The sequence below is a fragment of the Indicator indicator genome, chromosome 17, assembly GCF_027791375.1.
Source record: "Indicator indicator isolate 239-I01 chromosome 17, UM_Iind_1.1, whole genome shotgun sequence".
Taxonomy (NCBI): Eukaryota; Metazoa; Chordata; class Aves; order Piciformes; family Indicatoridae; genus Indicator; species Indicator indicator.
The window spans coordinates 15,386,738-15,401,887 of NC_072026.1; the positions used below are offsets into that span (position 1 = coordinate 15,386,738).

At 40.2% G+C, this 15,150-nt stretch overlaps 1 protein-coding gene across 1 annotated transcript; it reads right to left on the reverse strand.

Annotated features, from left to right (window-relative positions):
• Positions 1–6,511: 6,511 nt before the first annotated feature.
• On the reverse strand, positions 6,512–14,615 carry CDX4 (caudal type homeobox 4). The gene is made up of 3 exons (XM_054388685.1): positions 14,186–14,615; positions 9,751–9,896; positions 6,512–6,715 (listed from the first exon to the last, which is right to left on the reverse strand). Exons 1-3 carry the CDS (start codon positions 14,613–14,615, stop codon positions 6,512–6,514), a joined length of 780 nt encoding a protein of 259 aa, XP_054244660.1.
• Between the last annotated feature and the right edge of the window lie 535 nt (positions 14,616–15,150).

Genomic DNA, 15,150 nt, shown 5'->3' on the forward strand with positions numbered 1-15,150 from the left:
CTCAAGCCCTCCCCCAGCGCCGCCTCGCCGGGCGCCTGCGCACTACGCGCGGGGGGGCGGAGCCCCGCGCGGCCAGCGGGCGCCGGGAGGCCGGTGCGCAGGTGGCGCCTGCGCGGCCTGCTGAGGGGAGCGTGCCGCTTTCGGGCGGGGCAGGTTTCTTCAGCTGCTGCCAGAGGCCGGCATTGTCCACGGGTGGTTGAAGGGTCTTGTGTATCTCCCGTAGCTGTCGCGGTGCCTAGGGAGGAGGTGCCTGCGGTTCCGTTAACAGGAGGTGGTGCCTGCGCTCCCGGCCCCGCTAACAGCAGGAGGCGCCGCTGGTGTCGCTGCGCCTCAGGTGCCTGCGCGCTCGCCCGCCCGCTCGTTCCTTCTCGCCGCCCCATGTGGGGTGATGCGGCTCGAGGGGGCTGCTGAGGGCACTTGGCGAAAGCACATTTGTGTGACCTGCGCTTGTGTTAGTGCCACGCAAGTTACCTATCTTACGTACGTGAGCTGCAGATAAATCACTGGGACTAGGAACAAAAAATACCTTTTTCTCTACCTTTTTTTTCCCCCTCGAGGTATTTTTATAAAACAAAAATTAAGTATTCTCTCGGGTTTATCAAAATATTTTTTTCTTGTTCAGTGATGAATGCTGTAGATAAATTGCAGGAAACGTGTAGCAAAAGGTATCACGCTGCCAATATTTGAAGGGAAGCATCTAAGGAAAATAATTCTCTGATTGAGGCTCTAATTTTTTTTCCTCTCGCCTTGGTTTGTATATATGCGATTGTCATAACCTGGGGAGAGTCTTGAAACCACTGAAATAAATAGGGGGTTACTAGTAAGGTACTGGATTTTATTTTGCTCTCAGGTAAGTTCAGGATGCTTTAACTACTGTGAAAGACAAAAACGATCACTGAGAACACTTTCAGAAATGATTGGTCCAATGCCATGCGTCAGCATTACAGGCTTTAATTATCTGAGATTTTCTTAGTTCCTCATAGCTTTGGTGAACTGTCCATGAGAAAAGTAATTATATTTAAAATAAAACTCCAGAGGATGTAAGCTGCTCTCCTTCTAGCCAGCATTTCCTTTAAGGAATACCTAAGTACAAACCCTTACGTTCAAGGCTGATGCTGAGCAAAGTCCGACATCTCTGGCAGTGTTTCAGAGCAATCCGTAGAACAGTTAAAAATTCCAGGTTTAGTTTATTCTGGAAACGTTTTCCAGCACTGTCCCTGCAGAATGCTGAATAAAATAGTGAACCATAATTGCTTTATCTTCTTGTTCTCTTAAAGCTTTGTATGGTCACTGATTTTTTTAAAACCTTGCTCATGGATTTCTTTTTATTTCTTAGAATGTTTTAAGATGACGTGAAGAGTTTTTACAGATGCTTCCTCTACTCAAAGGAATAATTTTATTAGAGGGCCACAGGTAGGGTTTCTAGCTGTTACCAAGATAGGTATGAAATGTGCTGTCTTTAATCATTAAGGCATGTTGGTTAAGATGTTTGGTATCTTTTGCTGTGTTTAACTAACTGTCAGGTTTTGTACTTCTTGATGTCATCAGTGTTTTATCTGACACTGCACTGTTGTCATGATCCAGCTTTCATGGGGTAATGAGCACTTCTACTCTGATTTGGGATGAAGATCAAGCCCTTGATGAAGATTTGTGCTGGATTGGGGGTTTTTGAGCACTTAGGATGGTAATAAAGCCAAGCCTTCTTCCTGTTCCTTGCATGCATTCAGTTTTCTTCAAATAAAAACAGTTGAAAATGTTAGAAGAGTTAAAAAAAAATGAGAGACAAGCAGTGTGTATAGAGTGTGAAGTCAATTAAAAGAAACCAGGTGCTTGTCTCCAGGGAGTTACAACTTTAACATATGATATAAGAATGATGAGATGCTTGAGGCAGGGAAAGGTGTAGCAAACAATGAGATCCAGGAGCAGCATCATGCTTGTTTCATTGAAAAGCCTTCATTTGAAAGCAACTTCTATTCTAATTTAATACGTAAGTGAATGTTACAGGCATTTAAATGGTTAGAAGTGAACATGTGGTGGAATTAAGGCCTGACCTCTGTTAGGTGCTGAAATGAGGTGAAATAATTTGCTGAATTGAAGCATAAAATGAGGAAGTGTTGACTTTTGGCATAGTATACTGCATGACCTCCTTCTAATGAATGTCTGAGGTATTAGCAAACCAGGAGAGGAAGTCTCTTTAATTAAAAAAGATCCTTTGCTAGACTAGCTTCATATTTAACATCTTTTGCTTTTTAATTAATAGACTGAAATCAAAGTTCAGCTGAAGTTGCAGTTTCAGAAGACTTTGTGTGTGTGTGTGTGTGAGAATTCTCTCTGACTATCTAGGTAAAAATAGACCATTTTAGCTACACATCTTTTGTAACCCTTATCTGTACTTGAAGGCCTCCTTAGTGTTGAACTTCAGATGTGAATCCCAGAATCTCAGCATGGTAGGGGTTGGAAGGGGACCTCTGGAAATCATCCAGTCCAACCCCTCTGCTAAAGCAGTGGTACCCACAACAGCTTGCCCAAGATCACAGTGTCCAGGTGGGTTTGGAATCTCTATCCAGAGAAGGAGACTCCAGAATCTCTCTGGGCAGTCTGCTCCAGGGCTCTAGCACCCTCACACCAAGGAAGTTTCTCCTCTGTTTATGAAGAACCTCCTGGGTTCCAGTTTGTGCCTATTCCTTCTTGTTTCATTTAATGGATCAAAGCATGAAGTTGATAAGAGTTGAGCCTTTAAAATTTTTTTTAACCTCAATTGCACACGAGAGGCAGCAGCTAATTGTTTTCAAATTCATCATTACAGCTTGGCCATCTAGCATTGTTCTGGCTCAGCAGAGGTTGAGCTATTTTACCTGTGACTGTCATGCTGCAGAGAATTTCTGTGGGACTCAATGATCTTGAAGGTCTCTTCCAACAGAAAATTCTATGTTTCCGTGATAATCAGTGTTTAGCATGGCCATGGAACAATAAAGATAATTTCTTCAATGCAAATAATATTTTCTTTTAAGAATGGACCTGTAACCATCTGTAGGAAACCCTGTTTAATGCATTGGAATTTATGGTGAGAAAAAGTCCCTGGTAATTTCTTTGTGGTTTTGTTTTTTCCCTCTCCAAGTGCATCCAGCATCTCATTGAGATGTTATTCTTTTGTTTAGAAATAGAAATGTGTAACTCCTGGGGTAAACCTGGTTGTGTTAATTTGTGGAAGTAAGGTGAGTTAAAGAGTGATGGGGGAGCTTTAATGAAAATACTTTTATGATACAGGTATTTTGTAGAATCTAAGAGGTTTTTGGCTTTGTGTAGGGGTATGCAGCTCAATGCTGCTTATACTGAAAATTCCTAATGCAGAGGGAAAAGTAAGCTTAGTTTGAAGAGGCTTTCAACTTTTTAATCCAGGTTTTTATTTAACTTGCTTTACTACCACAAGCAGCCAGTTAAGGGTTCAAATTATGCCTTCCTCTGTAAATTACTATTTTTAATATAATAGGATCCTTTCCAGTTTCTAATCTACTACCATACTGTCACTACTGTAACTTCAGATCAATCTGTCATTTTATTTCCTGCCACAGATCAATATTTAGAAGTTAGTTAATGAAGCCAGATCATTGTGCTGCTCTACAGTCTCAGCATGAACAGGTTGTGGCAAATCATTCCTCCTTAAGTATTTGTAGACAGAGGGACTAAGAAGGACAATTGTTCCCAAAGCTTTGGCACCTCTCTGATATTCTCATCAGCATAAAGATGATTCAAAGAAAAGTCAGAAGGGATGTGCTGGCTGCTGGAATTAGACAGTTGTGTGATGCAGAATTTTCTTTTGATATCAGCATGGTGTTAAAGTGGCTCGTGACTCTGCAAACTGGAAATACCAGCTCCAATAGCTGAATTTAAACAGTGTGATGGTTTCCCATTTACATAAAGTGAAAAAGACAGGAAACTGAGAGAGCATGGGGAGGAAACCCACTGGGTGAGAAGGATTGTGTTTGGTTTATTATTATTTTAATTGCCTAATGGTGCTAAGGGAGAGTCTGATTAAAGTCCCTGGAGGAGTCTTCAAAGGAGGGAAGATAAATATTAGAAAATGTTATTTATAGGTTTAGTGTTCCTTTGCACCCACATAAATACCAAAATTAAAGAACTGGATCACATCCTCTGAAGCTTTACCTTTATGTGAGCAATGCAAAAGAGTCGAACACAGCTGCCCAGGAAAGAAGATAGGTGGCCTCCTCCCAACAGCTCAGCCTCAGCCTTGTGTTCTCATGCTCATCTTGGGAGGACATGGATATCAGAGGGATTCCTGTCAGGCTATGGTGTAGTCTTTAATGGACCATGAATGTATTTTGGTTTGGGATGATATTTTCTGGCCAAAAAGAAAAATAATTGATGTGGGCTACAGTCAGATACAATGTCCAAACTGTCGGAGGCAGAGGAGGAGTTTTCTTGTTTCAGCTGTGTGCTGTATTTCCCTCTTTATGCCTTAACATCCTCCCGAGTCGGTGATATAACTGCATATTTAATCACTCTGCAATCAAGTTTACTAAAAACGAACCCTGTTAGTCAAATATTTTTTTTCTTGGATTATTTTGAGAAACAGCTGTGCCGCTACACCTTGATTTAAAGGGATGTTACGATCTAGATGGGGGGAGGAACTTCTTATATGGCTTAGTTGTAGCCAGAGAAGATAATCTGCATGGAAGAGACTGTCTCCCCTAATTTTATATTAAGATATACTTTGAGTATCTATTTAAAATAGACCTGATGGAAAGAAATCAGGGCCAAGGTGATGAAAAAGGAAAACACTTTTTATCGAAAAGGTTGATTGTAAATGCTTTGTGTCCCAGTCAGGTTCCCATTTGACTTCTAATATTGTTTCATTTAAAGTCATAGAATGGTTTCAGTTGGAAGGGACCTTTAAAGGTCATCAACCCCCCTGCAGTCAGCAGGGATGTCTTTGAATATATCAGGTTGCTCAGATCCTCTTTTCGTGCCTTGGTATTTCTTTGTACTTTTTCCGGCCTCACCAGTTGTCTCCCACATGCTGTTGCTACCTTCACCTGCCAACATGGACCAATAATTAAAGCTGACCATACTGTAAGCATGGTTCTTCTTAATTTGTACTCTTTCAGGAGTGCACATGGAGTGAACACTTTCTTACAAGCGTGGTGTGATGGTGTGAGCGGTAAGCTTTGATAACAGCTTGAAATAGTGTCAGCTGCTTTGGGAAATTTCTTACTTTTAGCCCAAAATAAGTGTCATGGAAAAGATCAGTGACCTAAGACTGCTGCTATTTCACTTTGACAGTTTAGAGACATTAAATAGATTCTTTATTTGCTCTGTGGTGGTTTGCTGGCAGTAACAGCTCTGTTTCTGTTCTACTGCTGAGCAGCAATAAGTGCACTCACTGAAGACTGAACCAATAGTTCTGTTTTTCCAAACTATTTGGTGGTAACTGATGTGTGTGACAAATCCTGGCAGGTTTAGTGTGATCTTGTAGATCTGTAAGCTTAGGAGATTGACATGCATGGCTGCAGCTAGACAGGGCAAAGAAGACATGAGTTATTGCATTAAATCTGTTGGTGTAGGAACGTTGTTGGGTATTACGAGGGATGGCAGAGGGAACTGGGGTTGTTTAGTTTGGAGAAGAGGAGGCTGAGTGGAGACCTTATTGGTCTCTACAACTCCCTGAAAGGAGGTTGGAGTGAGGTGGGGGTTGGTCTATTCTTGCTAGTGTCAAGTGATATGAGAGGAAATGGCCTCAAGTTGCACCAGAGGAGGCTTAGGTTGGATATCAGTAAAAATTTCTTTCCTGCAAGAGTGGTCAGGCATTGGAACACACTGCCCGGGGAAATGGTAGTCACTGTCCTTGGAGCTGTTCCAGAAATATGTGGACATGATACTTGGGGACATGGTTTAATGGTCATGGTGGTATTAGGTTGATGGTTGGACTAGATGCTCTTAGAGATCTATTCCAACCAAAACAATTCTGTAAGTCTATTTAAAAGTGTTTTAGATGGGTTTTTTTTATGTTCAGAAAGTAGCATTCATCTCAGGACACTGCAGTGTGAATATTTATTGACATCTATGGTTCACTCTAATGATATAGACTGTAACAAACCAAAAACACTCAGTATTTTGTATGCAATAATACTTTACAATCAGTTCTGTGTATATATATATATATATATATATAAAAAATATATATATATGATCAGACTAGAACTACATTTACTGAATCTTCAGTTGTATAATTCGTTGGGTCAGTGTCTGAAGCAAATTACCTCCTACTCAAAGATTTGGAGTGATGAACTTGAGCAGCACAAGTCCCCTGAGATTTCAGCAGTAAGTAAAATACTGTGATTTTACTGTAAGTAAAATACTGTAGTCCCCGATCCTGTACTTAGAAACCAACACGCTGAAGACAGGTAAATGAGAACAGCCTTCAGCAAAGTGGAGTTTTCAAGAGAAGATGTGTTGCTTTTTCTTTTTATCCTTTTCCTTTTTCCTTTGTTTGTTATGAAACTATGACCTGTTGAATGTCATCAGGCTGTAATCCATTTATCCCATGTGGTAGGGGGAATAGAGAACTGGAGATTTCATTTGGACTGAGTGAACCAGAGTCACTCTGAGCTGAGCCCCCACTGCCATCAAACTGAGATATTTTCTTCTTGATAATTTTTCTTTCTTTTGCTCGGCGGTTCTGGAACCAGATTTTCACCTGTGGTGGTATAAGTGAGAGCTGATTAATTCAAAGGAGTGGTCAGCTTTGGACAGTAAGAATAGCAAAGAAATTAGTGATGTGTTAAAACCCCAACAAACATAAAAAAATAAAGCAAACAAAACCAAAGCCAATATAAAAAATATAAACCCCAAACAACCAAAAAACCACAAACAAACAAACAAAACCCCAAACCACCCCAAACAAAAAAGTTCCAAACAATCAGAATCCAAAACATTGAATCTGTAACATTTTGGTTATGTTGTATTCATTTTCTGCACCATAATCAGTAGAAAATTCCTTTCTTCTCTTAGACCAAGCGTAAAGTGAACTTACTGATTTAGTAATCAATCTACACAAATAGATTCAAGGTCCACCCAGTTCATCACCTAAGCTTTTAGAGTGGTGTGTGCCAGGCTTTAGAAAGATGTGACTATAGAATAAATTTTTATATCATATATGTTACAGATTAATTCAAACCCAAGGAATGAGGCTTCTTTTTCCCTCTTTATATTGTGTGTGATTTTTGTGTGTATGTATTACTGAATGGCTTGGGTTGGAAGGGACCTTAAATATTATCTAGTTACAGCCCTCCTATCATGAGCTGGGACACCTCCAACTAGACAAGGTTGCTTAAGGCCCCATCCAACCTGGCTTTGAAGGTTGGATCTACCACAGCTTCTCTGGGCAACCTGTTTCAGTGCCTCACCACCCTCATGGGGAAGAATTTCTTCCTAATGTCTAATCTCAGTACAATTTTCTCCAGTTTAAAGCCATTACCTCTTGTTCTGTCACTCCATGCTGTTGTAAGAAGTCCCTCTCTTGCTCTCCTGTAGCCCCCTTCAAACACTGGAATACATATTCTTATATGTTTTAGAAGTTTGGGATTTTTTTTTGTAATTGGTCTATATATTTGTATTTCACAGCTAGCTATGTGCTATGGCATGTATATAAACAGATCAGCATTACTTAGTGAATTTCTCAGGCTTGTGTAAAGACTTGTGGCTGTTTGAAATCCAGTTTCAGTTGAAATATCTGTTTTTGTTCTTTACATGAAAGTGTGGATGAGTAGAAAATACCATTTGTGTTTTGCTTATCATTAATTTTTATGTTCTCACTTAGCAGTTTTTCTTACATCCTATAAACCGTTGAATACAATGTGTTGAAAATCTCCGTATTATTTTCTAGTTATTTTTTTATCACCTTGCTAGTAAGGACAAGTAAGAAGCATTTAACTTTGTCATGAGTCCTGTAGAAATGCAGGTAGATGATGTGGGTTTTCTACATTATGCCAGAAGGAAATTCACCAGAGAAAAATCAGATGGCTTTAAGAGCAACAGTTCTGTAATAGGAAACTGATTTTATGCAGTGTTGCTGGTTCCTCCAGGCATGTCTGTGCTCTAAATCAGCCAACTTGTATAACACTGAGGTGCAGGGTTTGAATCTTTCATAATTGCAGTGCTCTCTAAACTCCAATGCAGCTGTATCCTGCTGTATAACAAACTTAATTCCATCAGTGACAAACTTGCTTTTTGTAGTTACTTTCTGGGCCCAGTTAGAGTCTACAGAGTTTAATCTATCCACTATGTGAGTCTGAGATCGAACATCACTGCAGTATGATGTATTTATAAACAATGCTTGATCCTAAAATGCCATTGCTTATATGTGCTTTCTTATACGTCCAGCCTCATCTGGTCCCTCTCTACTCCATGTTCTTGCACAGGTTGAATGCTGAGGCAGAGTAAGCCACTGAAAGAGGAGAATAATTTAGGTGTATATTCAGCAAGAACAAAAGTTTGTAAAATTCTAGGAAAAGATCTCTTGCTTAAATTTACCTGAGGGGCAATAAATCTGGTTGCTAAGCTATGAGGTGCCTTATTTAATATCGCCAAATCTTCCCTTGTTGCCCAGATGCAGAAGAACCAGTGCAGTTCTGTTGTGTAAGGAGAGTTGAATTTTAACAGTTACTATATTTGCAGGCTGCAGAGCTTCTGCTTTGTGTGTTCTCCAACATGGTGATTTTAGGAAATTACAGAATCCTAGAACCTCTGCATGGTGTTGCTTGGAAGGGACCTCTGGGAATCTTCTAGTCCAACCTCCAAGCTAAAGCAGTCTCCCACAGCAGCTTGTCCCAGCTGGGTTTGGAATCTCTCTAGAGTAGAAACACAGCCTCTCTGGGCAGCCTGCTCCAGAGCTCCAGCACCCTCACACCTGAGAAGTTTCTCCTGATATGCAAATGGAAGCTCCTGGGTTCCAGTTTGTGCCTGTTGCCCCTTGTCCTGTCACTGGCCCTATCCTCTTGTGCTCCACCCTTTAGCTCCTACTGAGCAGATCCCCTCTCAGGCTCCTCTTCTCCATGCTCAGCAGCCCCAGGTCTCTCAGCCTTTCTTCATCACAGAGATGTTCCAGGCCCCTCAGCATCTTTGTAATCTCTGTTGGACTCTCTCCAGGATTTTCCTGTCTCTCTTGAACTGGGGAGCCCAGAAATGGCCTCTCTAGGGCAGAGTAGAGGGGGAGGAGAACCTCCCTTGACCTGCTGTTCAGCCTGGAGAAGACTCCAGGGAGACCTTATAGGGGATTTCCAGGGAGCTACAGGAGAGCTGAGAAGGGACTTTCACAAGGGCTTGTTGTGATAGGATGAGGGGCAGTGGTTTGAAACTAGAGCAGGTAGATTTAGGCTGGACCTACAGAAGAAATTCTTTACAGTGAGGGTGATGAGACACTGGAACAGGTTGCCCAGGGAGGTTGTGGATGCCTCTTCACTGGATGTATTGGAGACCAGGTTGGACAGAACCTTGAGCAACCTGGTCTGGTGAGTGGTGTGCCTGCCCATGGCATGGGGTTGAACCTAGATGATTTTTAAGATCCCTTCCAACCCAAACCATTCCATGATTGATTTGTATTTGTACATATATTGTGTCAGATAAACTCAGAAACTGTATGATGGATACATAAGGTGGATGCTGCCCATGTCCCCAAGCAGTTGGAGTTTCTGGTGAAGGATTTCATACAGATGGTGGATAGTCTCTCTCTACCTGTCTTTCAGATAGTCCCAGGTTTGCTGCCAGCTCTGACTTTCTCCTGATGGTAATATATCTGTTGCAGTGAAATTCCTTCTCTAATTCTAGTCTCTGATGATCTGTGTAAACCACTCGGTACTTTTCTTTTGTTCTTGTTTTACCTGTTTAAGAAAGAAATATTATTACTGTGTTGCATTTTAATTTCTATACCATCTTTCAAATATTTTACAGACATGAATTAAACCACAGAGTACTTGTTTTGTGTGTTACAATGAAGGAATGCAAGGTGCAGGGTGAATAAGTGAGTGTTGGTTATTGTGACTGTCCTTCCCTCTTTAGCTCCCTCTCTTTGTAAACATACATTTTAATGTAAAGCTCTTGAGTGAAAAACACCCTGAAGCATCTTAAATAATTCACAACAGTGAATTCTTGGTGCTGGCTGAATTTGATCTCAAAGGGGTTTCATTTCAGTGCTCACCCAAACGACTTCCATGTATATGCAGGCATAAATACACAGGATTTCAAGACCAAGGTTCCGTCATCATTCATTTAGTTGTACCACGATCTAATTCTTTCAGTTTTAAAAGCTCACATCTAAAACAAAAAAATGTTTTCACTTTCTTGTGTGTTCACAGAATGTGCTTATAATTCAATAATGATTTGAATTTATCTTTTCCAAAAGGTGGAGTCTCATCAGCTGCTGAGTTCCTGTGAGGTATTGCTGGAGGTACTCACTGTGCAGGAGTTCCCTTTCCAGTTGAGGGCACTTAGCAATTTGTATAATGAGGCACTAAAATACTTGTAAAAGGTTTTAAGTATCATCCTCTAACATATCCAAGAAATATTCTTAGATATATTGGATAGATACTGTGAAGAGAAGCATTACTTGGTGGTCAAAAGAGATCTCTAATTTTGTAGGCTTTTAAACAATCATACATGTAGTAAGTTGAAGCGTCATCTCTCTGTACTATTATTTGTTCTCCTTTGCACTTTCAACAGCCAGCTAGATAGTTTTCCTTTTTCTTCTGATCTTCCCAGGTTTTTTTTGATGTGAGTTTTCTGTGACAAACTGTAGGACAAAGACTCCTTTAAAGTGGTTCCCTAAAATCCATTGAGGTGTTAAGATGAAGCACACGCCACACAAAGGAGCGACAAGGAGATCTTATCAAGAACCCCTTTCACATTCAGAAACACAAGCCAATTGGTTTGGAATTTACAAGCCCTAAACAAATGTCAGACTCTTTCATCTTAGCAGAGGCAAAAAAGGGCAGAAATAGATGAAGGAATATTTTTTTGTCATTTAATTTCGGACCAGCACTGAGATTAGAGTGTGATATTTTTGCCTGAAGGGTAGAGGTAGACATAGCTTAAGACATTTTGAAGTACACGTAATTAATGATGTTTTCCCCAGTCCTGTGGCATGCTGACTTTCAGTGTACATTTCCTAGCCTAAATTTGCAGGATCATCAAATCGTCAAACTAAGTTTACTTTTTTTGAAGGTACCAGTCGTTGGCTTTCAAAGATTTGCTCTGAATGACAGTTTTAATGTTAACAGTGGTTTAGATATTCAGGTTCCTTCTAAACTGAAGGCTGAGAAGGTAATCTTTGAAAACAAGTTAAAATTCAACAGGGTATTCCGGCTTCACTATAATCAGCAAATATAACCATGATTTGAAGGGGTGGAGAAAAGGAATAGTTTTCCCCATTCCCCTTGGTCATAAAATTCACAGAGCATTTCTTCTGAAGACAATAAAGTTGGGAGAAGGCCTCTTTATTTGCTGTGAAAATCATCACCCTTTCCTGCAATATAACTCCTGAAGAAAAGAGGGAGAAGGAAGAGACAAGACTGCATATCAAAGCAAAGTGAAGTGTTAAAAGGGTCTGTTGCCTCAATATGACAGATAGGCTTCAAAACCCCAGACAATGTAGGCCAGTGGAAAATAGATGTCACAACCAGTTTACAAAGCAAAATAAATTAGCATTAGAGCAGAGACTTGGCCTTTCCCCCCCCGGTTTTTCTAGTTTGCTTTCTGGCTGTATTTCTGCTGTGATACAATTACTTGGTTTTACTTGAATTACTTGGACATCACTGCTTGTTTAAACACAGACATTAAATGGGTTGACTGTAATTGAAAAAAAAAAAAGTTGAGGCTGATATTGCAAAGTATAAAAATAATATCAAATCAGAATATAGTGTATTTAATAGGGGGAGGGTGTGTGTGTAAAAATTCACATTAACATCTAGTCCCACAAATAATTTCTGTTGTCTTTAGAACAGTATTTTGGTAGGTTCCTTCATTTAATTCGATGTGGTTTGCTCTCTGTTTTTCCATGTTGTTCACTTACATCCATGTGAGCACATGCCACTAGTAAAGTTAAAGGCATGCATGCATTTATGTATAGAAATATATTTATTTGTAAAGTTTAGGGCTGTAATTCTGAAATTTCAGAGCACTGAACTATATTAAGCAATAGTAATATTGAAAGGGAGAAGCCAGTAGCTACTTTGATGGCATGAATAATATGATGGCAACAACAAGGGGAAAAAGAGCAAGTTTGTTTCAAAGAGTGGTTGTAATGCCATCAAATAACTTTTCTTACATTATCTTCTGGAGAAAGCATTGATGATTTAATATGTAGCTTTTACATGCGTAATTTTAGCCTAACTTGTTTGAATTTCCTTTCTATTTTTCACAACTTTTTATTTGCCAGTATTAAAATGTTTCTGGTTTTACAGTTAACATTTTTAAAACATCAGCAAAAAGCCAAAACTATATGGGACTTTTCTTGCATTACAAAACCACATTCATGCTTTTCTCTCCCAACCCCTTTTTTAAACTGGGTTGATGTCTTGAGCCCAGTTGTGTGAAGTCCTGTGCCGGTTTTAACACTTCAAAGGACTGGGCTCTAGGAATGTACGGCCTCAGGACTTGTACCTATGACAGGCCCTGTTTCACCTGTCTGCTGTAGTTCATGAAGCATTTCAGCATGTCTGTAAATGCCCTGGAAGTGCTTTTCAGACTAGAGCTGAATTTAAACATTTTGAATTTTCATGAATTGTGTATTTCAGGAAGATTGAGTAAGCACATGAGAACCTTTCAGGATCTTCCATGCCTGTGCAGTAAGTTATAAAATGAGGAGTTAGATGTTTAACACATAAAATGCAGTGCCAACATGACAGGGACAGGGTTGCCTCATTAACATTCAGTGGTCTTGGTTGAATTTGATCTACCCTCAAGTCTTGCATCACTTCTACACCTGGAAATCTCCAAAGATGTTAATGAAGTAACTCTTGATTTACATCAGTATACAGAAGGGGGGGAAACAGACTATAAATCTGCCTGACTTTGAAGATCTTTGTGGAGGCTCCAAGTGGAAGGGTGACATTGTGATACCTTCATGTTCACTGGGCACTTGAGATTTAGTGACAGTGGGAAAGCAGCGTTTATCTGCTTTATAACTAAGAAACAATTACCAGGCTAATTTTGCTCTTGAGCAATAACCATTTCAGGGAGGATTGTGTCTCAAGCAGCAGTACTGATTTTCTGTGTCTTCCTAGATCACTGCAACTGTGATTGCTCCTCTTTCTTTAGAGAATTTTCTTTGATGCTCTCTAACACACACTTACTACTTTTAACCTTAACAATAGATTTAACAAAGCTTGCTACACCCAATTTACACCTTGGGAATATACACTGAAAAGTTCCTCTGGCACATAGCTTGTGTCAAAAGCAGGCATAGCAATGAGCGAGGATTGCAAGAAACCGATTTGTAATTGTAGCAAGCTGCAAAATTTTGGTGCAGGAGAAAAATATGTAAAACCAATTTGAAATTAAATGCAAAGGGAGCTTAACTGAGGAGAGATGTGATCTGCAACCAAAATAGTCTGTGCTGATCATTTGAGTTAGATTACTGCTAGGAGTATTTCTTCTCACCTAATAAATCTAGGTAGAAAAATCAAAAACACAGGAACAACAGCAGCAAATTGCATCATGGCTACAGTTGGAGCACAGTACATAATTTTCTTTGAAAGTATTGGGAAAAATGTAACCACCTGATTTTGAGTTGATATTTACTTAGTGGCATAAAATAGTTACGTAGTATTTTTGCCTGAAGCTGTTAAATGTTGCTGCATTCATTTTCCCAGGACATTCTCAATCTATTGTGTTTTTCATCCTTTCCAGAATGTTAGAGCAAAGATTCCTGAACTGGAGTGAAGTGCAGCCATATCTAAACACAGCAGCCGTTCCACCACAGGGACCCCCTAAAGCCTGTAGTGATGAAAGTGAAACTAGTGCAAATTTAGTGAAAAGAGCATTAAACCGCAGTAGGTTAAATAACTGTCATAAATGACCCATCAACCTATGTGCTGCAAGGAAAGTTAATTATTTCTAAGATCGGTGATAGCAGAAGATGCTTTCTGAGGTTGGAAGTGGAACAGACACTTACCAGTAGTGTTAGCTTGCACCGTTTTCCTCATCCATTCATAAGAGCTGTGCCTTTGGCTGTTGGGAGAGATTTGCTGTGCATTGATTGTATCTACAGGAGGTAACCCCCCAGATGCAGTGGGATGGAGGGAGCTGTAATCAGCAGAACTGTAGGAGACCTGTCCCGGGGACGAGCCGTTGATCTGTGCAGCAGCAACTGTGCTGGAAGGTCCTGGGCCGTAAGCGTTCCAGTCCTCCCTCTGTGGGCCATAGTGAGATCCCCAGGTTCCTGCAGGCTGGCTGTGGCTGTCCAGAGTTGGCACATGATGATATCCCATGTAGTCAGAATAAGATGGAGTAGATACAAAGTTTTGCACTGGCAGGTTGTTGTTATTCCTTGCAGCCCCCGGATACATGCTGGTCTCTTTATCCAAGAGGGAACTCACATACATGATTGTTCCAGATTGTAAAGGTGGTGTCACAACATCTTGTTCTTCCCTATTTTCTTTTGCTGCTTAAAAAGAATTGTGTTTGGTTTTCTCTAATAATGCCACTCTGCTTGGAATCTTCTACTTCATCCTCTTTTATTACCAACTGTGTTACCAGGTGCTGGTGGTAATGGTTTACCAAGATCTTGCCTGACGTCAGCCTAACTGCCTGCCTCATAATTACATTTACATTCAAATGAAGGGCTGACCCACCCCACCTTTCTGCCAGTTCTGGTGCTTTCTCTTTTAGAGAACTTTTATCTATCCAATTATCCTTCCCTGATATCCAGCAGCAATTCCAGTACTATAAGATGATGCAACAGTCCCTTGTATTTGTAACATAGTAAACAGAGCCTTTTTTTTTTTTTTTGAGGAAAGACTGGTTAATATAATAACAAAGTTTGGTGTTCAGATGACTTCTTGTCTGAAACCTTTATTTTATGATGCGTTATCAATCAACAAATAAAATAACCCCCTCCTAATTGATCAGATACTTAAA